The sequence below is a fragment of the Purpureocillium lilacinum genome, assembly GCF_023168085.1.
Source record: "Purpureocillium lilacinum CBS 284.36 DNA, scaffold_5, whole genome shotgun sequence".
Classification (NCBI taxonomy): Eukaryota; Fungi; Ascomycota; class Sordariomycetes; order Hypocreales; family Ophiocordycipitaceae; genus Purpureocillium; species Purpureocillium lilacinum.
The window spans coordinates 420,685-445,445 of NW_027072115.1; the positions used below are offsets into that span (position 1 = coordinate 420,685).

The window sequence follows — 24,761 nt, forward strand, 5'->3', positions numbered from 1 at the left end:
GCCCATGGGCGCGAAAGTTTAGATGGTTGTACCAAATTTGGCCTGGCAAGTTTTGTGAGGACTTTCGCCACGGACAGCTCACCGTCGGACGGGTAGTTGAGATGGAGTAGCCCAGCTGATGTTTCACATGCGCTCAACGACATGCTTTTAATGTCTTCAACCACCAAGCTCTCTGTAAATATAGTGAGATGCTCAATAACGCTCTATGGCTCCCTCATTCACCAGTTCCAGATCAAGTACAGTACCTCGTTGGGATGCCCGCTCCGCATTACCCGCGGCCTGCTACAAGAGATTTGGTCCGACGCTCGCAGCGTCACGAATCACGATACTCTTGTTACACGGCTACTGGAATCTTGGGTAATGGCTTTCTCACCGTAATTTATGCCGCGGGAGCAATCTGTGGTGTCCATATAACAAGCTGCCTAACAAGTGGAATCATGAATGGTCCGGGGTCTGGTGGTGGAATGCCCTCCGGGGTACTGGGAATAGCTGTCAACTTAACTTTGATGTAACTTGCTTTAGACTCAAATATAAAACATTGATATTGGCCCCTGTGGGAACGAGTCGCATGCCGTATCGCTGCCTCTGACGATGATGTCTGTGCGTTTTGATTCACGGCGGCCCCAGCCCTGACTTCTACCTCGTCCCTCCGTCGAGCTGTCTCTATCCCCGACCCCGAGATGAGGCAGACACAAGCAAAGCCACAATGCAAGGCTCTATGGTTTGCATGGAATTTGTGAAAACGCACTAACGCTTTATTGTAGGTAGACTCATCAGTCATCAACCCCTTCTAGTCGCTCGCTCCCGCCCTCGCTTCCAGCTTCGCCTCCTCTCTTTGCTTCTTCTTCGCGGCCTTGGCCTTGACTTCTGCCCGCCATGTCATTCCCCAACGCAGTATAGCCAATAGCGGTAGAAAACAGACAAAGTAGAGCCCCCCAATGAGAGTAAAGGCACCCCCGACACCCATGGCGTTAATCATCGGCACGACCGCGGCACTCGCTCCCGCGCCGACAAGGCACCGGGTGAGGTTGTTGGCCGCCGTCGCGGTGCCGGCCTTGCCTGGGTGAATGTCAATGAGAAGCACGTTGGTCGCGTTGCTGTATCCAATCATGCCGATGCCGATGAAGACGCCGATAACGCACAGCACCGCAACGTGCGCAACCGCGTGCATAGCCCAGCCCCAGGCGATGAGGCTTGCGCCTCCGACGGCGAGCAAGGGAAACCCGATTTCAAGCCTGACACGCTCAATCGGAAAGTTGGAAAGATCCTGCTGTCGGGAGCGGTCGTAGGGGATGCCGAGCTTCACGCAGTGTCGCTTGTAGTTCCAGTTGATCATAGGGCCAACGATAGCTGCAGCGCCGACAGATCCGCCGGCCAGAGGAAGGTACATCAGACCGACCTTGATCTCGTCGTAGCCATAGCGGTCCGCGAAGAGAGACGGCATGGCGGACGCGATGCAGTAGAAGCCGGCGAAGACCAGGCTGCTGGTCCAGAGCAGCAGAGCAGTCTGCTTCTCAAACAGCATGAAAAGCGAGCCAAGGATATTCGGCGCCTTGAACTTAAACTTGTTGCTAGCAGTCGCTGTGCTAGCCGTTTCGCAATCCTGAACATGCTGTGCCCGCTGCCGCCGACGGGTCACAATCTGCCACACCGACCGATACAGAGGCGGCGGGTAGATAGAGCCATCGCCGACAATATGCCTGCATGTTTCCGGTAAGAACAACACAATGAGCACGACGGTGGCGCCCGACGTGATGACCAGGAACCAGAAGATGGATCTCCAGCCAAGGTACTGGGACAGTAGCCCGCCGATTACGGGGCCGAGCGCCGGAGCCAACACGGCCGGGACGACGGTGAACCCAATGTACTGCCCTCGCTCCGCCGAGGTGACCAGGTCCGCCACCACCGCGGTGCAAAGCGCGACGGTTGTACTCGAGCCGGCGGATTGCAGGCACCGGAGGCCTAAGAGGGCGTTATAGCTGGGTGCGAGAGCGAGCCCGATGTTGGCGGCAATGTAGATGACGAAGCAGACGACATATGCCGGTCGTCTTCCGCCGCTGTCGGCCAGCGAGCCGATGAACATGGGCGTGATGCCTTGGAAGACCATGTACGTCGTGATAGTCAGATTTATCTGCGAGCTGGTGACATCGAAGTCGTTTGCAATGACTGTCAGAGCGGGCAAGTATATTTGCGCTGTGAGGGGCGAAAAGAAGGCCGTGAGGGCGGCGGCCAGAACCATGGCCCGTTTCTGCCATGTCGTGAAGACGGAGTAACGGCCAACTTGGTGATCTTGCACCTCTGCCCTCTGATTCCCGGCGCCTTTTTGTTCTTGCTTTCGCGCTGGCAGCTCCTTTTTGACGGTCTCTGGAACCGGTTCCGGAGTGGTTGAGGTCATTGTGGTGGTGGCGATGTATGTGGCGGCTCATTCTCAGAAGCACAGACGATGCAGCAACTTCAAAGCACGGCCCATGTTATAGACAGATGAAACAACGTATTCTGTAGCCTCAATTACAGTGTTCCTCCCGTCTCCTGTGCGGTAATGCGGCTCCAGCGGCCGGTGACAGCCTGGATGCCCAGTCGGCGCCGGCTCGGTGCCGACGTCGGCAAGATGCTACACACGGCACCGACACTTGGTACTTGGCCGGGCAGCGAGCTCACCATGTCCCATAAAGTAGCCTTTATACCCATAGCTAATTGGGCACTAAATGGCCCGTAACGGCATTCAGTTGTTTTCTACGGGCCTTGAAGCGGTCGCGCTGCCCAATGGCGTCAACTTGCTGCTCAACAACGCGGCAACGATGATGTAAACGAAGTCTAGAGCATACTGAGGTGAACATTCTTGCCGGCCATTTCGGATTCCGATCGCCCGTTTCTGCAGTCAATTCCTTGCCATGGGGATAAGCACATATTATTGCCGGTTTCCGCTCCGCCTTGCCTTCCCCGCCACCGCCTGTGCGATGTAGTTGAGCACTGGTGTCGTGTGCCAATGGATTTGGATTCGTCAACAGTGGCCAATCTTCATGACGTTAAGTAATGCGTGTACAATATTCAGAAGGAATCGCAAAGAGATTGATCAATGAAAGTCTAAGCTATTTACCAGCTTCCAAGTGGCCAGTTCAGCCTGCATGTGGCCTTAATTCTCCTGAACAGAATGTTTTCCTACACTGAATGAATGGCGGAGTCAGGCAGACCGAAAACGAAACACATAGGTCAACAATTTAAGGAAGAGATGCGCCAGAGTTGCTCTCACTGCAATGTCAGAGTCTGAGAGTGGCGCTGAGGGCAGCGTCCTACTAGTCTCCGGCGGTAGCATGGAGCTATGGAAGCTCTCCTCTCAGGGTCCTCAAGGATTCGACCTCGCTTTTCAGCCAGATGCCTAGCAGCTGGGCATGGTCCTGCATACTTCCCGAACCCGATGTTGCTTGGTGCTCTTTAATGAACCTTTCCTATTTGTCCTGCATGAAGGGGCTGGAGAAATGGAGCGCTTCTGGATTCTTGTTACCTTCCAGCCGGAACCATTCTAGACACAGTCGCATGATGAAGACCTTGCTCCAGGCGGCATGGCAGGTCGAGCCCACTGGGATAATCACGTTGTTAGTATCATCAAATCAGTTGTAGGTTAGCATCCCATGATGGGAGCGGCAAAGAAACATACCACTTTTGATGCGATGGCATTCAGCGTCGAAGTCGTTAGCCTGGGTGAAATGGTTCCATGCACAATATACGGCCACAATGGTCAATCCGCCAAGAATCACGGGGGCCGCAATTGCCGCTCCACCGGCGGCGCCGGCAGTGGCCGCACCAGCTGTCGCAGTTTCAGCCGCAGCTGCTGCGGCGGTGGCGGCGCCAGCACTGCCAGCACCTGCTGCGGCCGCCGAAGCACCCCCCGCTGCCACAGCTCCGCTCCCTGCCACGGCAGCCCCGGCAGCCCCGGCCGTGGCAGTTCCCGCGGTAGCAGCTCCGGCCGTGGCAGCTCCGGCTGTGGCCGCTCCAGCACCACCAGCGGCCGCAGCGGCACCAACGGCGCCAGTAGTCTCTCCGATGGCAACAATAGTTGCACACCCTGAGGCCATACTTGCTGCCATACCGGCAACCGCCTTCTCGTGATGTTTACGCGCCTTCTCCAACGAGATCTCCAGCAAGTCGGTCTTGGCGGTAAGTAAAGTCGACGCCGCTACTGACATTCGGTAAAGTGAGCTGTATGCACCATGCATCCACGCTAGGTCGCGAAGTAAAGTTGGAGCCGTGCTGCCTGTCGCGCCGAACTCTTAGTCACTGAAACGTGCTGCAATAGAGCCTGGCTCTAAATGCCTACTCACCATCAATTGTTGTAAGCTGGGCCAGCATGCAATCGTATTTGCCCTTATAGTCGGCAAAAGCTCGTTCGAAGAGTTGCGTCGCGGTCCTGATCTTATCTCTGGATGCGACGGACGGCGCGGTCTTCTTGCGCTGTCGGGCGCTGTCAGCGAACCTCTCGCCGGCCATGGGGTCGTGCTGAACGAACCGAAAACCACCTGAAGACCATGCCGACAGTCGGCAAGGCAGCTGCCATAAACCGAGGCAGATCAAAATCGGCATCAATGCTGATGCCGAGGATGTGAGGCATGAAGTGAAAGGTATCATTCAGCCCGAAGAGTGTCGCGATGCAAAACACCATGAGCCTAGAGCATCGTTAGCAAAATATAACCAACATTTGGCCACGGACTGGGCAAAGCAAGGAAGCTTCAATAGAGAGGGGCGACTGACGGAGGCACGTAGTATAGGTGGCCTTCTTGCATATACTCCTCCGCAAGGCCGGCGAGGTACTCGGGGCCGCTTTCCATGATATCAAGAAAGAACGTCGCGGTCTAGTAAGCCTCAAATATCGACGAAATTGGCATGATTCCCTAGATGGAGCGCTGGGTCAATATTTCGAGGCGTCCGCGCCTGCCGTCCTCAACAGCCATCAACCCTCGACAGAGATCCTTTATGGCAGCATCGAGAGAGGCGGTGACAATAGAACCATTCAGGCTTCCCCGGGCTCGTACCCGAACCTAAGTGATAACATCGAGTAGATTAGTTCCTGGCGGATCCATGAGAGCAGGAGCACCAGACTATACTTACCTTTGCCACGTAAGTGTTGCGATCCTGCTCGACGGAGCATTCATCAAGCTCGGCCAACCTCGACCATCGCTTGACGCTTCTCGCCAAGTCGCTGACAAAATCAGCCACTGGGTCGTCTTCGTCCGTGTCCATGATGATCTCGCATATCTTGAAGTCGAACTCTCTCCTGTCCCCAGTCCCCTTCTTCGGGAAGCTACCGTAGGACGCAGACGACTTCTCGCTCTTAACCCCCATGCTGATGGCTAGGCGAACACGTACTTCGGAATGCTCAGGCCTATTCTCGGTCGAGATGAAGCTTGTCCTTTGGCATCTTGGCTGGCAGGCCATCGCCTGCCTTTTGGAGGCCGATGGGTTCTGGGGTCCGGAACACAGCCGTCGCCTGTCACATCGCTCAGCCATTCTTCAACAGGCATTACGTTTCAGCTTTGCGGCAAATTGGAGACAAACTCGGCCAATCGCCGACATTCCGCAGCCGCGCGTGAATGCATTGGTCTCCCGCGTGAGGGGTTGTTACACAGCTGTCAGTTTTGTTGCCCGAGGAACTGTTACACAGCTGGCAGGGCGCCCAAATCCTGACGGGATCCGGTCTCGACTCTCGAGATTCGACGTTTAAAATACCGTCAGGTAGCACAAGTCCTGACGATCTCCGGTCTCGACATTTGACACTTAAAATACCGTCGGGCCGCGACCAGAGCCGCAGGGGCAGTGCGGCTGTGCCGAATCTGCAGCGGCATTTTGTATCCTTTGGGCATCAAGCGTCGAGGTACTCGAAGGCTGCTGCTTGAACTCGAGTCCTCCGTCTCGCTCCTCGCGCAGTTCATCGCAATCGAAGGCGTCTGGTGCAGCTCGCGGTTTGGACATGGATGACCGGATCATACTCAGTCGGTCCATGTTGGACGAGGATAATGTGCTAGCCGTCCCTCCGCCTTTGGACGCTGACGCGCTGCGAGCGTCCATCATGGCAAGCCTCGATCAGTACATCTCACTACTTGCGGCCGCTGGACATGGATTCGGCCCTTCAGATGGTCTGCCTCCTGCGACCCGATCCTGCGCGCCTGCAGTAAACACATCGGCTGACTGCGTCTCCCAGCGTCGAATCCGACTGACCACGGCGCAATACGCTTCCGCCTGGTCCAGACTGGTTTAGTCAAAGACATTCGACAGCTCTCTCGCCTGGCCAGACAACTGGAAGACCTCTTGCTGAAACGGCGACCCAGGGTGTGGATAGTTCACACCTCACTGTAAGCCTCTCTCCTGCTGTTCCGTGTGTCCATCATGAGTCCGCCGTACTTACGCACCGTTTGTTTCAGAGCTGTCCTTTGCCATGCTGTAATGTTCCGACTCATTCCCAGTGTGATGGCGCCGTGGGTGCGACCTTGGAGAACCTCATTTGAGTTGGGCCAAAACCAGGCGCTTCGCTTCGGGTGGACAACAATTGTCTTCAACTTGCTTCAATGGTCAGGGTATCCGATCGCAATTTGCAAGATTGCCGTCGCGGAGAGACATATTAGTGACGTGAGAACTCTAAGGGAAGATCTCGACGTGATGGCTGTGGACATTGAGAAGGGGGCTCAATTGGGGGATGCGACTTGTTTGTCGGATGAGTCGTGGAAGGACATCTGCTGGAGCTCATTGAGGGCCTAGAGGGAAACTTTTGCGTTCCCATAATCCATTATGCTGCGAGCAGACTTGCCAGACAAGTGAATGAGCTCTATGGCCCTCATATTTTTGACGACCTGCCGTCATGTTTGGCCACTGAGCATGTGCAAGTCTTGGATTAGGCCGTAGAGAACTTCAATACGCGGCAGAAATCAGATTGGAAACAATGGCTGACTGTCGATAAAGGCACTAAGCCGACGACCTCATTGGGAGGATTTCGGGTCACATCCCGATTTGGGGGGCGCCGAGTGCCGGGCTGGAGAACGCTTGACTCGCGGCTCTCGCGTTTGACACCTGCGTGAACTTGGCTGCGCAACTCACACATCATCCCTCGTGATTGCCTTGCTCGAACAGACGCGTCGATAGCACCCACAATACGATGGCTCAAGCAAACTCAGCCTGGGATTTCTATCTCATTGTACGCTATCTCGCGGCGCCAAGTACTGACTATTTGCACATGGACGGCGATTGACAGCAGTAGGGAAACTACGACCCCTCGACCCCCATACCCGTTCTCGCCGACCGCTTCATCTCTCTCGGGGACGAGGGTCGCAAACCCTACTACACCTCCTACCTCTCCCTGCGAAGCACCCCGATCAGCGACTTTCCCACCCTGCCCTGTACCTACCAGACCCCGCAGGAGCGCAACCCGCCCCAGGGGCAGCCCATCTCCGTGCGGACATACTACGGCGACGAAGGCAGCAGCGGCAGCGGCAGCGGCAGCGGCAGTGGTATAGACCGGCTACGAAACATCGTCGGCGACGCTACCTTTGACGACGTGCGCTACGAGGGCATGTCCTCGCGAGACTTCCTGAACCGCATCCCGCAAAAGATTGAAGCATACGGGTTCGATCGCGAGGGGAACCAGTTCCTCCTCGACCCTGCGGACAATGAGCCCGACTACTCTGACCCAGACAGCGACCCCGACTCCGAAGACGACGGCTCGGATATCCCCCAGCGCGTGCTAATCATCGAGTATGACCGGGAGGCGCAGACAACGGGCTGGGTGAAGGTCACTGCGTTTGGTGCCAGCGGCGAGGTCGCGCTCGAGAACAGGATCAAGGCTGGTAAGCTAGGCGACGCGGTCGGGGCGTTTGCGAGCGGCGTTTCTCTGGCTGAGCATAGCGGGGGATGGGGCAAGGTAGGGAAGGGCGATGGATGGGATGTGGAGGACTGGGGGATGGGCCATGGTGTCTTGCCGCCTGGCCTTCAGGAGATATACGATGCGCAGCGGCGTGGGGCGGAGGCCGCTTCAGGGCAACAGGCGTGAGCGGACTGAGGCGGGCCATAACTTGCTTGGTCTTTATGAGACTTGGTGTGCATATGTACTCACAAAGCGGTATGAATTGCGTTCTGCTGAAGCAAAAGAAACGAACAACATTGAACTCCCTCTCTACAATGTACGTCAGCTGTCTACGTAGGAGGACTCCTCGGAACATAATTTAGGAACGTCCCCGAACCGAGCTTTCTATTCATCTACGAGCTTTCTATTACGATTATTAGTTGCATGCGTTGTGTTGGCCATTATTTGTGGTGTTCGCGCTAATTCTATGCGCCGAATTTGCCCGTCTCGTGGAGGCGCTGCGTGTACGCCTTGAGGTCCCGTTCCAGGCTGTCGACCAGCTCATCGGGGACGACCGTATCTTGCCACGAGATCCCAGCCGTGAGGATGCCCTTCTCGGCGCTCGCAATGTTAACGCCCAGCGCAGGGCCGGCGACCATGGAGCCGTTGGTGAAGAGCAGCCGCGTAATGGCCCATGTCGCGTCGGGTGGCGGCCTCGGCAAGACGCCAATGTTGCTCACTTCCCATGACTCGGAGCGAGTCTTGCCCTTCTTCTTCTCCCAAAAGTCGAACCAGTCGCCTACGTATTTTAGGAGGCCGTTTATGTCGTCCTTGGGCAGAGTGGCGAGCCTCTCGACGAGCTCCCTCTTGATCCGCTTTGCATTCTGCCAAATGAGTGCGTCGAGGTCTGCTTCGGGTCGGCGAATGGCGGCGACCGCTTCTGCCGAATACTCATGCGAGAAGCTGGTGATGAGACAGCGGAGAAGGTCCTTGAGTTCGGGATCGGCGTTGGGGCCAAAGTATGGGCGCAGATTGATGGGCGTGCTGGCAGCGAACGATTTGGCCTCGTCAGTTGCGAGATTGCGTGCGTAGGACACGAGCGTCAGCGCGTGGAACAAGCCAGTGAGGGTTGTCGAATGCTCTCGGCAAGCTTTGAGGAGGCTGCCAATGACCTCGTGCGGGATGTCGACGGGGCGCACGCGAGTTTTGTGCGGTATGCTGAAGTCGATGGCTTTGCCGTGCCACGGGACAATCTTGCGCGGCTTCAGCATGTCGGGGCCGAGCTCGGTCCAAAGCGTCTTGGCCACATAGGGAATGCTGTTGGTGAAGGGAATGACATCCTCTTGCGCCTCTGGGAGCTTGGGGGCGTTTGGGAATGAGAGCAGATGAGGCGCATCAGGAGAGCTGCAGGATGGCTGGGATGGGTCGTTCAGCGCAGCCAAGAGCAGCTCATGGAACCTTCTACCGCTGGTCCCATCCATGAGGGAGTGGTGGAACGCAAAGTCTAGGTCAACGGACTGGATTTCTTGGTTGATGTCGGGTCCGGGTTGCAGGACCGCCAGGCGCCATGGCGGCCGCGTCTCAAGGTCCGGCCACAGCTGATCGTGGTGCCATCCCTGCTGCTCAGCGACGAGCGCCTCGTACTTTTCCGCCGATTCGCACGCAAGAGTCTTGAAGGAGACGTGGTTGCGCAGGTCAACTTCCTTCAGATGAGAGAAATGGGCCTTGTTAGTGTCCTGGCCCAAGATGCCGACGCGGAGCATAGGCTGGGCGGCGACGACGGTTGCAAGAGCCGGATACAGCTTGGCCGTATCCAATTGGGCTTGCGCAGCTGACGAAGCGTTTGCTTGATACCTGCAGGTCACCGTGACGCAGCGGTAGATGCCAATGTGGTGGCGCGTGGACGAGAAGTGCTCACTGCAGACGTTAACTCGGGAGGCCTCTTCGGCGACAGAACGGTCACCGCTCACATGTGCGACAGGCGCCGCAACGGCGTTGGTTCAGTGGCAGGGGACATGATGGGGGAGTGATCATGGAGCGACAGATGGAGTTGCGGGATGAAAGCTGAGAGCCATGAGTCCGTCAAGAGAATGGACTTGGCAAGTTGTATGTCAACGGAAGGCGCAGGTTCTTAACCCCAAAGGGTAGACAAGTGAAAGTGGCAGCGCCAGGCGGGTGGACGCGTCTGCGTGGAGCCAGGATTGTCGCCGACGGTGCCGAGTTGTCGCGAACCGATGAGCACTACGAAGTATGCAGTATCAATTCACACGGTCGGAAGAACATTGAAAGCTGGGGAGAGGTTGATGGCTGCGAGAGAGGGAATGGGAGCCCTTCCCTTATTCCTCCATCTTCATCCATGGCGCCATGACACATGCTGTTCACTGACAGTCGGCAAGTGCTACCGAATAAGTTACCTACCTGCCGCAGTGGTCGAACAGCAATTGGTTCGTGCGGCCAAAGAAGGAGTACTTTGTCGCACACCATTTTATGCAGGACCATCATGTACCGTGTGCCTTTCGTGAATGACTCAGCACGTTTCCTCGAGCTGGTGGCGGGCAAACATCGGGGAAACGGGCGGCCCGCGGCGCGTGTGAATGGAAGCTGTCAGGCAGGTGCGAACCAGTTCCAGTGGCAGCCCCACCTGCCGTGCAGTGACTTGACCACCGGCCGTTGCGCAAACAAGGATTGGAGGCACTGGGGAAGCAGCCGCGACCGCCAACGCGCCTGCCCCATCGCACCGCCGGCAGCTGTGCGTCAAGCCCATGCCCATCCGCCAACCAACTTGCCTGACGCGCGCCCCGATTGTAGATGCAGCTCTCCTTCACAACACAATAAGGCACAATACAACAACGGCCATTCCCCCCACGCAGACTTGTTCTTTGCTTCCTTTCCTGCCGACACGAACACCACGCACGCATCGCAAGCTCGAGTCCCCGCGCATTTTCTCCAACGCCGTCAACCACGACCATCGCGACCCGCCACCTCTTTTTCCGGACCTGCGACCAGCTTGCCATGACGCGCCGTATCGACCAGCGCCAGACGACGCCATAGTTTCCACGCAGGCGCGGCGGCAATGCCCGCGCTCGCAATTCGTTCAACTGCCGGGGTTTACTTACGGAATTAATCGACGCGATGGAGCTGGGCGAGGGCGAAGGCGATCGGGCGCCTGGGGCAGCACGAACGAGCGGATCGCGATCTGCTTCAAACGAGCTTCGAGTCAAGCATGAGGGAAGGAAACCGCTTTTCGGAGGCAACAAGACCATCATCCGGAGGGACGACGGCAGCCGGCTTTCAGACTCGCCGCGGGCGACATCAAGGTTCACCGCCGGCCTTCCAGCGCGACAACCGCTGACCACTGAGCGGCGCACCAACTCGGAGCCGCAGTCTGCATCGAGGGAACGGAGAGACAGCAACAGCAACAGCAACCTGAGCGTCTCTTCCTCGGGTGGCACGCGCATCCCGCGGCCGAGCAGCGCCACTTTTCGACAACGACGGCCGTTATCGCTGTCCGAGGCGTTCAGGCTGGCCGAGGACGAGGAAAGGGCCGCACAGGGTGTCGATGGCTCGCCCAGTCCCGCCCCACGGACCTGGCGGGCTAGGGGCGGCCAGGACGAAGCGAAGCAGAGGGAGCAGCTGAGCCACGACCATCTCGACACCAAGGCGCGAAGCAAGCAGTCGGAGAAGCCGGCCGGTGGTCTGTACTCGCGGGAGCGCTTCGAGGAACTCAAGAATAGGGCTCGACAAGGTTCCGGCGCTGCTACGGATCCCGACTCTAGCGATAGCCTCAACATTCCGGCGCTCGTCCCCGGCATCGAGGACGTGCCCATCCGTTCCATCGAGACCGATGATAGGCCCGCAGTCCGGTCCCCGTTCAAGGGCGCGGAGAACAGATCACCACACAAGAGCTTTGGCTGGGGCGAATTCGACGAGGACTTTACGGGAGGCGACCTGCAGATATCCGACAGCCCTAGGATCAAAGTCGGAAGCAACAAGCCTTTTGCACACCGCCCCTCGCTGATAAGCAGCGAGGAGAAGCTGGCCGTCCGTTCGCCCGCCCGGCTGACCCAGCCCGGCTCGCACAACACCAAGCTGGACGAGATTAGAGATCGCGAACGCGAGTTGACGAGCCGGGTGCTCGCCGAGCGCCCGCAGCCGAGACAGCGGAATTCTAGGCTGGACGAGATCCGCGCACGCGAGAAGCTGGCGGAGCAGCAGATACCCATACCGAACCGAAACCTACCGCGCCCCAAAAACACCAAACTCGATGACATCCGCCAGCGAGAGAGCGAGGGGCTCTCGCGAAAGGCTTGGGCCGCGGCGCGCCTCGAAGAGATTCGAGAGCAAAACTCCATGTCGCGCTCGCTGTCGCCCGAGGAGGCAAGGCCACAGTCGAGCCGAGAAGTGCGGAAGACGACGCCGGGAAGGATACCCACCAGGTCCAAGTCGGCATACGAAGAGGGCGGCGAGAGGATACCCGACACGCCCGTCACCGTCTACAAGAACCAGCGCAGCGCGGGCGTCGCAACCGCCATCGAGCCTTCCGCAGCTGCGGGTTCGGGTCCCGCTGCCGACAACCCGGACAAGAACTTGGATTCATACGACTGGCTGCGGCGGTTGGCGAGGGCCACAAGCGAAAGCCCAGTCCCCGAAAATGGAGGCAAGAAGAAGACCGAGAAGTCGGAGCAGCCACGCAGTGAGCAAGAGGTTGTGTCCGAAAAGCTCCCGAAACCCGCCCTGTCCAGGCGACCCTCCAGCGACGATCGCAAGCCAGCCCCAAGCACGGCTGTCAACGGCAGAAATGACAACCCGCGGCTGACGGTGGGCTTTGCCGGCGTCCCGCGGGAGCAGTCGAGCGACTCAGCTAAGAGCAAGAGGTCGAGCTTGCACTCCGATCAGGACCCGACGGACAGATATGATTCTGAGATGAAATTGTTTGCTCCGCACGAAAACCATTCAGAGCGAGGCTCTGTCCGCGCGCCCTCACCGCCGCCGGACTTGGACATTGATGACAAGGTCACGGAAGCGACGCCTAAACCGCCAAGGCCTGACCCGTTGACCATGCCGACGCCCAAAGTCACGGGGGCCTACGTCGAAACTCCTGCCACCGTAAAAGTCGACAAGTTACCGGAGCACGCCACGATCCCAGACGCGGCAGACGACCAAGTGCTGATACCCGCGATATTTCGTGAAAGAAGGACGAACAACGACCGGAGAAGTCGAGATCACGACTCGGCATCCGACCCAGGTGTGAGCGACAGCAAGGACAGCGAGGCAACGACTAAGAGACGGCCACGTTCACGATCGCTGCCGCGTCGCAGACCGCCTCTCAAGAACTCGGCCAAGCTTCCGTCTGTTCGCGACGACCTGCTCGAGCTGCAGCGGATGCACAACATTGACGACTCAACCATGGACGACCTCGAGGATATCCTGACGGGTCGCAAAGCGGCGTCCCCGAAACTCGAGCAGATCTTGAAGGAGATTCCCCCCAACACCAACGAACCTACCCTCAAGCGCGAGCCTACCGAGGACGTTGCGCCAACGAGCAAAAAGGTCTCCGACAAGGACACATCCGAGGGCGAGTCGGCGCTCTTTGATCGCCTGACGCAGAGACTGCGGACTGGGCTGCTGGGCATCCGCAGCGCCAAGAAGGGCATCGAGCGGCTCGAGGACCAGTTTGCGCACGCGGGAAAGAGGTCGACCTCACCGAGCTCGGATGTGACGAAGACAAAGCCCATCAAGCAACCTGTCACACTACCCACCAAAAGCCACGCGCACGCCACGCCAGCGAGACACGAGGAGCAATGCCCCGACTGCCAGGCGAAACCCGCCCCCGGGGTCGCTTACATTCACCTCCCCGTCCCGCGCCTGTACACCACCACGCCGCGATTCCGCTTCACCTGGATAGGACTTCTGCTCTTTACGCTCTCGGTGTGGTACGCAGCCGAGTCGGCAATGTGCGCCAAATTTTGCCGCCCGACGAGGTGCTCGCCAGCCAGGCCATGCATCTACTCGTACCTCGACCCCACGTTCGGCTCTGCCCTGCCGGTTAAGCTCGACCAGTGGACAACGGGGGGCCACGGGCGGGAGCTGTGGGAATGGGCGGCGGAGGAGCTGGGCGACTTTGCCGCCGACGTGGAGGACGCGCTCCGGGGCCGGCACATCACCGACGTCCCGCTTGAGGCGCTGTCGACGCTTCAGAGGCGGCGGCACAGACGGCGGCTTCGCAAGAAGGGCCTCGTCCAGCCATGGCCGGACCCGTCGCCCGAGCAGCAGGCCATCTGGGACGAGTGGCGGCGCGTGCGCCTGGCCAGGGAGCGCGCCCAGGAGGCACGCCAGATGGGCTACGAGGTGACCGCCGACGAGTTCGAGGACACCGCTGCCGCTGTGGGAGACGACCAGCCCGCGTGGAACTGAGCGGACGTCATGGGCTGCATTGGACTGGGGCACGCGGTTCTGTTCTTTTGCTGCATACTGTTTTTACTGCAGGGCGTTTGTATCGGACACGCACGAGGGGGGGAGTTTAGCGGAGCTTGGAGCCATACCTGTTATCTATGTACTCTACTTCCCTCCCTCCTCTCTCTAGGACTTGGGGATATTGACGGCGCCCGCCCAACAACCAATCAACAACAACACGAGAAAAGGGAGCGAGAGGGGGGGTCTTGCGGGCTGGGCGGCAATCCGGTGCGCTGGCGTTTTTGCGGCGGCTGCTTTTTCAAAACGGACTTGGAGAAAGGGGGGGACGGCCGGACGGACGGCCGGACAAGCAAGCAAGTGGATGGATGGATGGGTGGATGGACCTTGTCGATTGATGACGACGATGTAGGAAAATTAGCAAATGCGAGATGAAGCAGTTGCAAGAGAAAGAGCGAGAGCAAAGCAGAAGACGCAACGGCCATTTCCGCCGTGCCGTGCTCGATTTTTAAAGAGTTCTATCGTCACTCGCGTGGATATGCAAACGCCTCAAACACCGTCCCAATGGTTCCCGCGTCCCCAGCGTCCCCTGTATCCCCGTCTCCTCTTTTCGCACCGGCCCATCGAGCCACCAAGCTGCAGCAAATTCGCACGGCCTGCCTTTTCACTCTGCGTCATACGCCCGCGCTCTTTCAGTCCTTGATGCCGCCCCAGCCATCCTCCGAATCATCATCATCATCGTCTCCAGCATCACCCATATCCTCATCCTCATCGTCCTCAGCATCGGCAGGCGTACCCCATGGTAGGCGCTCATCGTCGTAACTCTCCTGCGCGCGCGCACGCACGCTCTTGACGGGACTGCGGCGCAGGCGCTCCACCATGTCCCCGACGCGGGCGACAAACGCCGCGCGGCGGGCCTCCTTGTCGGCGTCGGCGGCGGACGTCAGCGGGGTGAGGAAGCCCTCGCGCTCCAGCTCGTCGACCCAGAGGTCCAGCACGTGCAGGCGCAGGCCCAGCGCGGTGCGGAACTCCTCGTCGACGTCAAAGGTGCACTGCTCCAGCACGCGCATGACATCCTCGACGGGGTCCCTGCCCTCCTTGTACTCCCGCTCCTCCTCCTCCTCCTCCTCTCCCTCGTCCTTCGCATCGGCAGGAGCAGCAGGATCGCAGTACCCCCGCTCCCTCACCCAGCGCAGCTGCGCGGCAAAGACGCGGCGCACGAGCAGCAGGAACTTGTCCATGCGGAGGGCGTCGATGCGGGGCCACTGGGCGGAGAGGACGGCCCAGAAGCCGCGCAGCCAGGGGGCGGCGCAGCGGGGGTCGCGCAGCGAGGTGAGCAGCAGGGCGGCGAGGTCCGCGGCGAGGGCCTGCTGCGGGCGCGGGCGGTCCGTCATCCAGAGGGCGTAGTAGAGGCCCGTCCAGAGCTTGGCGGCCTCGGCGCCGGCGAGCGGCGGGCACGCGGAGAGGAAGGACTGCAGCGCGGAGAGGGACTGCGTGCGGAGCTTGCGGTCTGTGGGCATGGTGATGCACTGGTCAGCGTCTGTCTTCTATCTGTGTGTCTGCTTTGTTCTCCCGGCTGTCTGCTTGTCTGGCCGGCTGAGAAGCTGGCAGGCTGGCGGACACGGACGCAGGGCTTGGGACGGGGAGAGGGCCGGGACGACGTACCGCTCGAGGCGAGGTTCTTGATAAACGGCATCTGCGCCGCCTTGGCGTCCGCGGCGGCGGCCATGTCGGGCAAACACGACACCCGTCGGCTCACTTCAGCTCGACTAGTCTCTATCGCTGCGCGCGCGCGAGCACTCAAACCTCGACCGACGACAAGGTCAGAAGCCGCTTGCTCGTCCGTCGTATGGGTGACTCTCTGCGCCGATTGCGCTCGGCCTGGTTCTCGTCTTCGTCGGCAATGCCACTCGGGTCGTGAATGCGCGGCTGCCTTTTGAACCGTCGTCGTCGCCGTCGTTCGTGGCGTTGAGTGTCGTTGCCGGTTTGTGGTTCAAGATTCGTAGATAGGTGGTTGGATGGACGGATGGGGGTCGCGACGGGCAGGAGAAAGAAAAAATCAAGGTGAGCGCTCGGTGAGCCGGCGGCCCCACATCCACCAACGGGCTCGGTGTGGGAGTGGAGGTTCCATGCTACACCGAGCGTAAGGCTGCCTGGCTGGCTGGTGGGGGGAGGGGAGGGGGAGGACCCTTGTGGCTGGGGATGCTCTCCCGTCTCGAGTCCCGAGGGTCCGACAGCGAGGTTGTGCTTGTCGGTGTGCGATGAGCGTGCGCAGGCAGATACATCGCAGGAAGGATGGTATGTTCAAATGAATTAGTCTTCAGTGCGGCACTGTAATTGTTCGCAAGGGGCGGCGTCTGGTGTCGATGGGGCGCTATAAGTCCGCTGTTGCGTGCCACCTAAGTACCTTACACCGTTCGTCTGCCACCATGGAACGACCATCATCATCATCACGTACGAGCCTCATGAGCAACTCAGCCCCTTTCGCAGCTAGTAGTGCTCACGGCCTCTTCACCTCCCACAGCTTCCCGTCAAGCTAAAAACCGCAGCGTCCAATCGCCACCCCTCGCACAAGTCCACACGGCGAGTTACATCCATACATCCATCCATCCATGGATCGGTACGAAGTAACTTACAGGCTGGAACCCACCCGCGCCGGCACTGGAAGTTAGGCCCAGTGCCCTAACCTTGCATCAACAGCCAGTGGCCGCCCGCGCACCAGCCACCAATACCGCTAGGTACCTACCTCGCCTTATAATCCAGCGCGCCCAGTCTCAGCCACGACGGCCCGCTCCAGCGACTTCGCACCATCAGCGCAGCTTCCATCCATCCATCCCCCCCCACTATCGTCATAGCTGCCTGCCTCGTGCACGCATCCCATCCGCTCATCCATCCGCTCATCCATCCGTACATCCATCCGCGCGACTCCCACCCGAGGCAGTCATCCCATCTCATTCCACGCCCCGACTTGCCGCTCTCACACCGGGGGGTCTCAAACGCTGTCTCTCTCTCGACCTCACGCCGTGTCATTCGTTGTCCCTGTGCGGTGTCTGGTGTGGAGAGTCTCGCTTGAATCGTCGTTGGCTGCACCCCGTCAGGTCAGCGTGCGCGCGCGCCCCTCAACACCAAGAGGGCCACCATCACCAACTCTTGTGGCTTCACACCTGAACGACCTACATAGTTCTCTTGCGACGCTGCCAGACAGCCGCCCAACCGCCGCCAAAATGTCGACCAAGCGCATCACCAAGGTACGCACCCCCGTCGCTCCGTCCTCCCTCCCACCTCCCTCCCTCCCTCATCCCATCATGTCATGCTAACCACCTCTCCATCCAGGAATTCGCCGAAGCATCCCAATCCCCTCCCCCCAACTTCTCCATCTCCCTCCCCCCCTCGCAATCCCTCCACACCTGGCACGTCGTCCTCTCCCCGCCCGCCCCCTCGCCCTACCACCCGGGTCGCTTCGCCCTCCTCCTCACCCTCCCCGCCGACTACCCCTTCAAGCCCCCGCAGCTCCGCTTCGCCACCCGCATCTACCACCCCAACGTCACGAACGACTCCCTCGGCAACATCTGCCTCGCCGTCCTCAAGCCCGACCAGTGGAAGCCCTCCACCAAGATCGCCGCCGTCCTCGACGCCGTCCGCAACCTCCTCGTCGAGCCCCAGCCCGATGACCCCCTCGAGGACCGCATCGCCGACGAGTTCCGCAACGATAGGGAGGCGTTTGAGAAGAACGCCAGGCTGCATACCCAAAAGTACGCCATGGGCGAGCCCACGTTTCCGCCTGCGCCGTGAGGGCTCCCGCGCTTGGAGGGCTGGACCGGCGCTCGGGATGGGACTTGGTTTGGGATCGAAGCGCTGGGAATGCGCGCTGGCCGTGGACGCCCGCGGCCATAACGGCATAAATCTACTTGGAACTGTTGGAGTGGTCGATACGTCTCGATCCTCTACATGGGGTGGTGGTTGAAACGGCCGGCACATGACGAGGGTAGACGGAGTCGCAGAGCATGACACGCCATAAACAGACATATCCACTCAAAGTGTCGTGGGCATCAACCTAGCTGAGCACAGCACGTAATTGAACATTGTCCCCCGCTCGTCGTCCAACTGCATCCGTGCCTGCCTGCCCCTCATGCGTGCCCGTCATTACGCCCCCGTCGAGAGGCCCGTCGAGCGGGCTAGCCATATACTCCGGTTCCTCTATCCAAGGATTTTTACATGTCCGTGTCCGTCTATGCACACCAGAACTCGCTCAAAGCAAAATATGTCCCCAAGCTCTCCAGCCATCTGTCTCGCCCGGCAGATGCTGCCGGGTCCAAGCCGTCATCGTCGTAAGTGAATCGAGAAGCGAACGTGTCCCGTCCCCAAGTGTTCTTAACCGGGCGCATGCAATGCGGGGAAAACCAAGGAAACCAGTGCGTGCAATGTCGTGAGCCTCAGACGCGGCCATCGTCCCGCGCGTCGCTCCCAGCGCCCGGCGGTGCCTGCGGCGCGCATGTATGTGAGTGTAAAAGAGACGGGGCGGTGCTCGCCCCGTAGAAGAATTAGGTACCAAGTCCCATCTAGGGTTCCACGGCATGTGCTGCTAGATCTCTGCAGGCCGCGGCATCGAAGCGTCCCCGCGTTTCTTGCTGAAAATGGTGCCCTTGCGGAGCATCGGTTTCTCTCCGTCCGTCGTGGCACCCGTGGCTGTCGCGCCTCGAAGCTGCTGCACCTTTTCCTGGTGCGCCTTGTCGCGGCGCTCTTGGCGGCGCTCGTCGATCGTGCCCTGACTCAGGTGGCCGAATCCGTTGCGCCGCTTGAAACACGTCTCCATGAGCGCATTCGCGTCCAACATGCGCCGCGGGAGCGTCTGCACCACGCCAAACATCTCCATCGGATCCGAGACGGCCCTAATCTCCGACTCGCCAGTCTTGAATATGGCCAGCGCGATGCGGAAAAGCGTCTTGGATCCTTCGTAAAAGAACACGTCCCACACGCGGAGCGTTGTCTCGATGGGCAGGGTCCCAATGTAGCAGCTCATGAACCACGCCGTCATGCACAGCGTGATGGGTGGCAGCCGCTCCGTCGAGAGGCTGGTCTGGTCGCGACGCTTGATGAGCGGAATGGTGGCCTTGCGAATCGATTTGCTCGTCCCTGGCCGCGGTCCGGGAGCACCGTCCAGCTCGCTCCCAATCTTGTCCCACACGGCCGGCATCGTGTCTCTCAGCTCCGTCATCAGGACGCCCAGGTCCACCTTGGAGCCCTCGAGGCTCATCTCGTGCGTCCCCGGAAGGTAGATGATGGTGATGACGTTGAGCAACCAGAAGCACTGCTCCTCCGTCTCCACGAAGAGCAGAAGCATGCCTGCCAAGAAGTTGAGGCTCTGACAATAACCAATGCGTGGATTGTACACGGCAAAAGCATGCAACACCCGACGCAGAGAGGTGATAATAGGCGGTTCGCCTTCCGAGCCTGGTGGTCCGCGATGGCCGCTTTCGCCGGATGTCGAGCCAGTCGTGGTTGAGCGGCTCGCCCTGTCGCTGCTCGACGACGCATCAAACCGCGATGAGGGCTTGAACTGAATGTTGTCGGGAAAAGTGCGGTGCAGGTCCCGCTCAATGGCTTCGACGTCGATCTGCTTGGCGTTCGTGGACAGGAGCTTCTCGTACAGACCGGAGTGCTTGGCCAGTATGGCCGGGCCTCCTGCATAGTAGAACCACGCAGCGCCGCGCCAGTCTGGCGGGATGCCCTTGCGCACGAATCGTTTCGTCTTTGCATTGGGCGGCGGGAAGCGAATCGGCCGGTCCGTCATGAGCGCACAATCCTTGAGGTAGGAAACCCACTTCTTGCGCCTGCGGGCAAGGTATTGGGAGTAGTCCTTGTTCCACGCGTCGTATTGTTGTCTCGTGATGAATTGGTTCTGCTTCTTGAAGCCGTATCGGTCGCGGGACCCGGGGTCTTCGGGCTCCACAGGCAAGAGAGGCACCGGGGACGGAGAGGGTGAGGGTGACGGCGCGGGTGACGGCGCCCGAGAGATTGCCGGGGAGGGCACGGGAGAAGCAACGTCGGAGGTCATGGCCATGAAGACGGGCTTCATGGCGCCGGTTGGTGCCGAGCCAGAGAGCGCTGAGCGCTCCGAGTCGAGTGACTTGGCCGAGTCTCGCTTCTCGGGGACGTGGGAGTCGGCACTGCCGGATATGGCGGGGACCGAAGACGTAAAGTCTGGGCTCGTGAATATCATTCTGGATTGCCGAATCTCGGCATCCAGCGTCGAGCGGACGTTGGAGATGGACGACTCGGGGTCGATGTCGGCGGGCTCCTCGACCAGGACGCCGGCTTCGGGTTCCTCGGGCGTCGAGAATTCGGCCGCGTCAATCACCGCGTCGCGAGGAGCCGAGTCGGGGCTGGAGGCGTCGACCGCGTCAATTGTATCGGTCGCGTCTGGCTGGTCGTAGTCGTTGTCGTCCTCGTCCTCGTCATCGGCAAAGCCCTTTTCGTACATGCCCATAACATCTTCCAAGCTGGGCTCGTCGTTGGGGTCGAGCGAGGCGACCGAGCTGTCCTTTGTAAGAACGCTACTGCGCTCGGTCGCAGCCGTGCCAGGAGCTGACGAGGCAGTGAGTTGGGATCTGAAACTGGAACGCAGCTCATCCCCGGCGAGCCAGGGTGGTGGCGCCCCACCAGCGCCGGGGGATGGCGCGGAGCTGTCAGCACGGCTGGGCGCGAAGGGGGGCCGAGCCCCCGTCAGGGGAGGCCCAGTAACGTGCCTGGGGCGAGGAGGCCGAAACTCAAACGACTCAGCATTGACCGGCGGGCGCGGCGACGAAAACGTCGACAGAGACCTGCACGACGACGCCGAGGGGCGCCGTGGCTGCTGCTGCCAGGGCAGCGGAGTCTGGGGGCCCTGCTCCTGCAGCGCAGGGTTGGGGGCGGTGGTGGTGGTGGTGGTGATGGCGGTGATGGATGGCTTGTTTGCCAGGGGCCGGACGGCATGCTCCGACGACGCAGCGGCGTACTCGGGGTAGACTGCGGTCTGGCGGATGATGCTCTGCTTCCGGGGCCGGGAGAAGTTCTCGACGACAACACCGCCGCCGCCGCCGCCGCCGTCTGCAAGCCGCAGGTCGGCAAACGACGACTTGGCCGTGAGCGACACGGGCGGCGACCCGCTGCGCGGTGACGGAGTGCCGGTCAATGCGTCTCTTGGAGACGGTATTGGCCCGACTCCGGCCCGCATGGGTGAGGCAACGGGCGGGGCCATGGGCTGATGGGATAGAGGGTCCCGGGGAACGTCGTATGGTGACGGAGAGCTTCTGGAGGAGGTCGAGCCGCGGTTGACCAGATGGGCCCCGTTGGAGAGCGAGTCCCAACGGGGGGAGGCGGGCAACGGCGGGAGGTCGGGCAGCCGCGGGACTCGCCCCGCGTTGGGTCGGTCGAGGGCGAGCGGGGTGACGCCGGGCTTGATGCGCGAAGCGTAGAGAGAGACCTGGCGGTTGCTGCCGCTCCGGGGGCGCGTGATGCGGCCGTCGTCGGGTGGTGTGATGGCCATGGCCGAGTTCATGGTGCTCGAGCCTCCACGTCGGGCTTGTTGGTCGCAGGGCTCGCGGGGGTTTGGCTGGGAGGGCGAGTGTGCCGTGGGCCTGCCCCCCAGTGTTTGAGACAAGGGCTGGCAACTTCAGGACGGGGGGACGATGCAGCTGCAGCTGCCGCAGCGTCGTCGGCGGTCGAGGTGTAGCGACTCGGGTTTCGACAGGATGCCTACGGAGCAACGGGCCATTTCCTCGCAGAAGCGGTGGTGGGAGATGTGGGCGAGTCGGTGAGGCGCGATTTCGGACGGAAACTCAGGTCATCTGCCGCCACGGAGGGTAGGCAGGTCGTCGGCCGTCGAGGCTGTCGAGGCGAGAAAATTCGAGAATGTAAGTAGGCGAGGGAAAGAGAGGCGGCAAGTCGTGCCGGTCGGCGGATCGAAGGAGCGTTCGGATTTGGGATTCGTAGAAGCAGCAGGTCGAGGTTCGACATCCAAGGAGGGGCATTCGCAATGGCGAGTGAATCAGGAGCGATGGAAGGCTCGTGGCATGAAGCCGAAGTGCGTCGAGGTTTGGGGTGGCGCTTCCAGAAACGGCGTGGAAAGTGTCAGATCCGATCCAGCTGCAGGCTCTTCCTCGGGGGCGGCCGTTGTGTGACGCGTGAATGGGAGGATGAGGAGCGGGATTGCAGGAGCAGGCTCGCCCGCATGTAACTGTCGAGACTTGAAAAAAAGGGTGAAGAAGCAGTCGTCGTGGCGTCGTCGTCGTCGTCGTGGGCGAGGAGGGAGAAACCGGTTCTCGGCCAGATTGAAGTCCAGAGCTCACAAAAGTTGGGCTTCCACCTGAATGAATGCTGACGCCGCTCAGGTATCCGTAAATAATAAAGCGCTACCGGCGCCGCTGCTGTGGATTACCCTTGGCTTGGGCAGGCTGTCGCTGGGGATCGGCGAGGGGATCCGCCGGCATCCAAGCGAGGCACGCGGGCAAACAATTTGGACGGCTGGAATGTCCACTGCCGACAGCTCGGCCTGGCGGGATTCGCTCGTTGTCGCTGCTGCTGCACGGGTCGGGCGCAGCACCTCATACGCCGCAGGCAAGCACGCAACGCACCTAACCGCAGTGCAGTGCTGCGCAGCGCGGCTCGGCTCTCAAACGAAGATGCAGGAGAGCAGGGCAGGCGTGCCTGGTCGGGGGGGCTGCGGGAGGCGAGTTTTTTGCAGTGCAGTGCAGCAGGAGGAATCGGGGAGGAGAAGGACGGGAGGGACGAGATCAGGTGCCGTTGATGAGGGCGAGAACCTGGAAGAGGAGGGAGCCGCGCAGCTCCAGCAGATCGACGCTGCCCGCCCGCCCGTGTGCCGTCGCGTCCAACCGTCCAGGCGGCGGCGGCGGCGGCGGGCGGGCCAGTGAGGTGGGCAGCGCTTTTGATGACGGCACGACACCCGACGACAAAGCGGACAGGCACCACCTCCACCAGCAGCCTGCAGACACCGAGAACAGGCTTCATCCCCGCGAGCCAGCTCCCCAGGGCCAATCCGCTCGCAGCACCTCACACTTTTTTTTTTCATTGCATTTGCCAGTGCAGCAGCCCCCTCGCTGGACCATCAGAAAACAACAGGCCACATACGACCACCCCCAAACCATCCGCCGCAGGGGAGAAAAAGGAAGCACCACACGCTGGACCCATCCACGGATGGGGGGACGATGGCCCAGCACGGGAGACATTGGAGCCAGCCGGCCAATCGCGGCATCGCGCCTGTCCCTGCCGGGCGCAGGGCGCTGAGTCGCTCCCGGGAAGGCCCACAGCGCCTTGTGGGCCGCAAACCGCCAGACGGGCTGCGCTGGCTGGGGGCGGCCTGTCGTGACGCGCTCAGCACAGCATGGAAGGCGCTGCAACGTCCTGTAGGAACAGTGCCTTGCAGCCGACCGGTCAGGCAGGTTCAACAAGGTTTCCCAGGCCGTTTCGCCGTCTCCACCCACTGGAAAAAGGGTGCATCCTCGTCTCCAACTCTCTCTCGTCACGCTGCTCGCCCCTGAGGTCTTGCCCTCCGTCATCTTGCAAGCGGAGCCTGCAAGGCACTGCACTCCGTAGGTTTAACATGCAAACGCAATTCCAAGACACTGCGCGAGTCCATCAAAAAATCCTGCAGCATCCGGCCACAATGCTCCAGCGCTCCACGGCGCAGCCCCGAGCCAGCGTCCCATCCCCCGATCCAATCTCGGGTCGATGCCCCTTTGGTGCCTGACAAGGACGCTAACGCGAGGGGCGCCAGGCACGCGCCTGGTCGCTCTACCTCTGCCGCCCGCCCGGCGCCAACGGGCAGTGCTGTACCGGGGACATGGCGCCCCCCAACGGACCCATCCATGCAGGTGTGCAGCGGCTTCGGCGTGCGTTCCGCGCTATTGCCCGCCGGCGCCAGGAACCGCTGCTGCCCTGGAGGCCCGGCATCCCGGCTGGGCAGCGCCCATTGTGCAAACCTGGAAAACTCGACTCGAATGCGGTACGGGAAGCCACCAATTTTCTTTCCCCTCACTCCATCCTCCTCCGCGCCTCCACCCACACCCACGATCCGCCCCGAATGCCTCTTCCTCCTCCAGCAATTACAATAAGCTTTGCGACTTGTTACTTTGCCCCATGGTCGCGCGCGTCGCCGTCTTTCGTCGGCCGGCGTCAGCGGTGCATCGATTCATCCGGCCACCATTGTGTCGCGATATCGTCCTGGTCTCCTCATCTCCTGAATACCTTCGCTTGGGTTCGTTCGCCTTGACTCGCAAAGCCAGCGGTACGGCCCGGTGCCATCGAGACCATGGTGATCCCCGAGTCAGGCATTCCGTACCATCGCCAAAAGCACAGGCCGTACATACGTATTCGTCCTACAATGTGCGCTGATCACCGCCAGCTTTGGGCTGTTCCCCGGGCCCTCCCTTGTGTTCCGCCCCGGGCCATCCGTCCATCTGGACGCCGTGATGCTGTGGCGGCCATGCCCGCCGACCGTTCGACAGACGAGGCATGGACGACGGACGTA

At 60.5% G+C, this 24,761-nt stretch overlaps 8 protein-coding genes across 8 annotated transcripts; 3 read left to right on the forward strand and 5 right to left on the reverse strand.

Moving 5' to 3' along the window:
- Positions 1-790: 790 nt before the first annotated feature.
- On the reverse strand, positions 791-2,395 carry PLICBS_006724 (uncharacterized protein; the record flags this gene model as incomplete). Its single annotated transcript, XM_065601033.1, has 1 exon — positions 791-2,395. The coding sequence occupies one exon, from the start codon at positions 2,393-2,395 to the stop codon at positions 791-793; it is 1,605 nt and encodes a 534-aa protein (XP_065457105.1).
- Positions 2,396-3,446: 1,051 nt separating this feature from the next.
- On the reverse strand, positions 3,447-5,337 carry PLICBS_006725 (uncharacterized protein; the record flags this gene model as incomplete). Its single annotated transcript, XM_065601034.1, has 7 exons — positions 3,447-3,577; positions 3,656-3,805; positions 4,088-4,177; positions 4,320-4,449; positions 4,505-4,661; positions 4,747-4,847; positions 5,104-5,337. 7 exons carry the CDS (start codon positions 5,335-5,337, stop codon positions 3,447-3,449), a joined length of 993 nt encoding a protein of 330 aa, XP_065457106.1.
- Positions 5,338-7,141: 1,804 nt separating this feature from the next.
- Positions 7,142-8,032, forward strand: PLICBS_006726 (uncharacterized protein; the record flags this gene model as incomplete). The annotated part of the gene is made up of 2 exons (XM_018328192.2): positions 7,142-7,180; positions 7,244-8,032. 2 exons carry the CDS (start codon positions 7,142-7,144, stop codon positions 8,030-8,032), a joined length of 828 nt encoding a protein of 275 aa, XP_018173221.2.
- A 278-nt stretch (positions 8,033-8,310) lies between these two features.
- On the reverse strand, positions 8,311-9,588 carry PLICBS_006727 (uncharacterized protein; the record flags this gene model as incomplete). The annotated part of the gene is made up of 1 exon (XM_018328193.2): positions 8,311-9,588. The coding sequence occupies one exon, from the start codon at positions 9,586-9,588 to the stop codon at positions 8,311-8,313; it is 1,278 nt and encodes a 425-aa protein (XP_018173222.2).
- Positions 9,589-10,957: 1,369 nt separating this feature from the next.
- On the forward strand, positions 10,958-14,239 carry PLICBS_006728 (uncharacterized protein; the record flags this gene model as incomplete). Its single annotated transcript, XM_018328194.2, has 1 exon — positions 10,958-14,239. The coding sequence occupies one exon, from the start codon at positions 10,958-10,960 to the stop codon at positions 14,237-14,239; it is 3,282 nt and encodes a 1,093-aa protein (XP_018173223.2).
- Positions 14,240-14,928: 689 nt separating this feature from the next.
- Positions 14,929-15,965, reverse strand: PLICBS_006729 (uncharacterized protein; the record flags this gene model as incomplete). Its single annotated transcript, XM_018328195.2, has 2 exons — positions 14,929-15,746; positions 15,902-15,965. The coding sequence occupies 2 exons, from the start codon at positions 15,963-15,965 to the stop codon at positions 14,929-14,931; spliced, it is 882 nt and encodes a 293-aa protein (XP_018173224.2).
- Positions 15,966-17,460: 1,495 nt separating this feature from the next.
- Positions 17,461-18,028, forward strand: PLICBS_006730 (uncharacterized protein; the record flags this gene model as incomplete). Its single annotated transcript, XM_018328196.2, has 2 exons — positions 17,461-17,484; positions 17,570-18,028. The coding sequence occupies 2 exons, from the start codon at positions 17,461-17,463 to the stop codon at positions 18,026-18,028; spliced, it is 483 nt and encodes a 160-aa protein (XP_018173225.1).
- A 790-nt stretch (positions 18,029-18,818) lies between these two features.
- On the reverse strand, positions 18,819-21,773 carry PLICBS_006731 (uncharacterized protein; the record flags this gene model as incomplete). The annotated part of the gene is made up of 1 exon (XM_018328197.2): positions 18,819-21,773. One exon carries the CDS (start codon positions 21,771-21,773, stop codon positions 18,819-18,821), a length of 2,955 nt encoding a protein of 984 aa, XP_018173226.2.
- Positions 21,774-24,761: the final 2,988 nt, after the last annotated feature.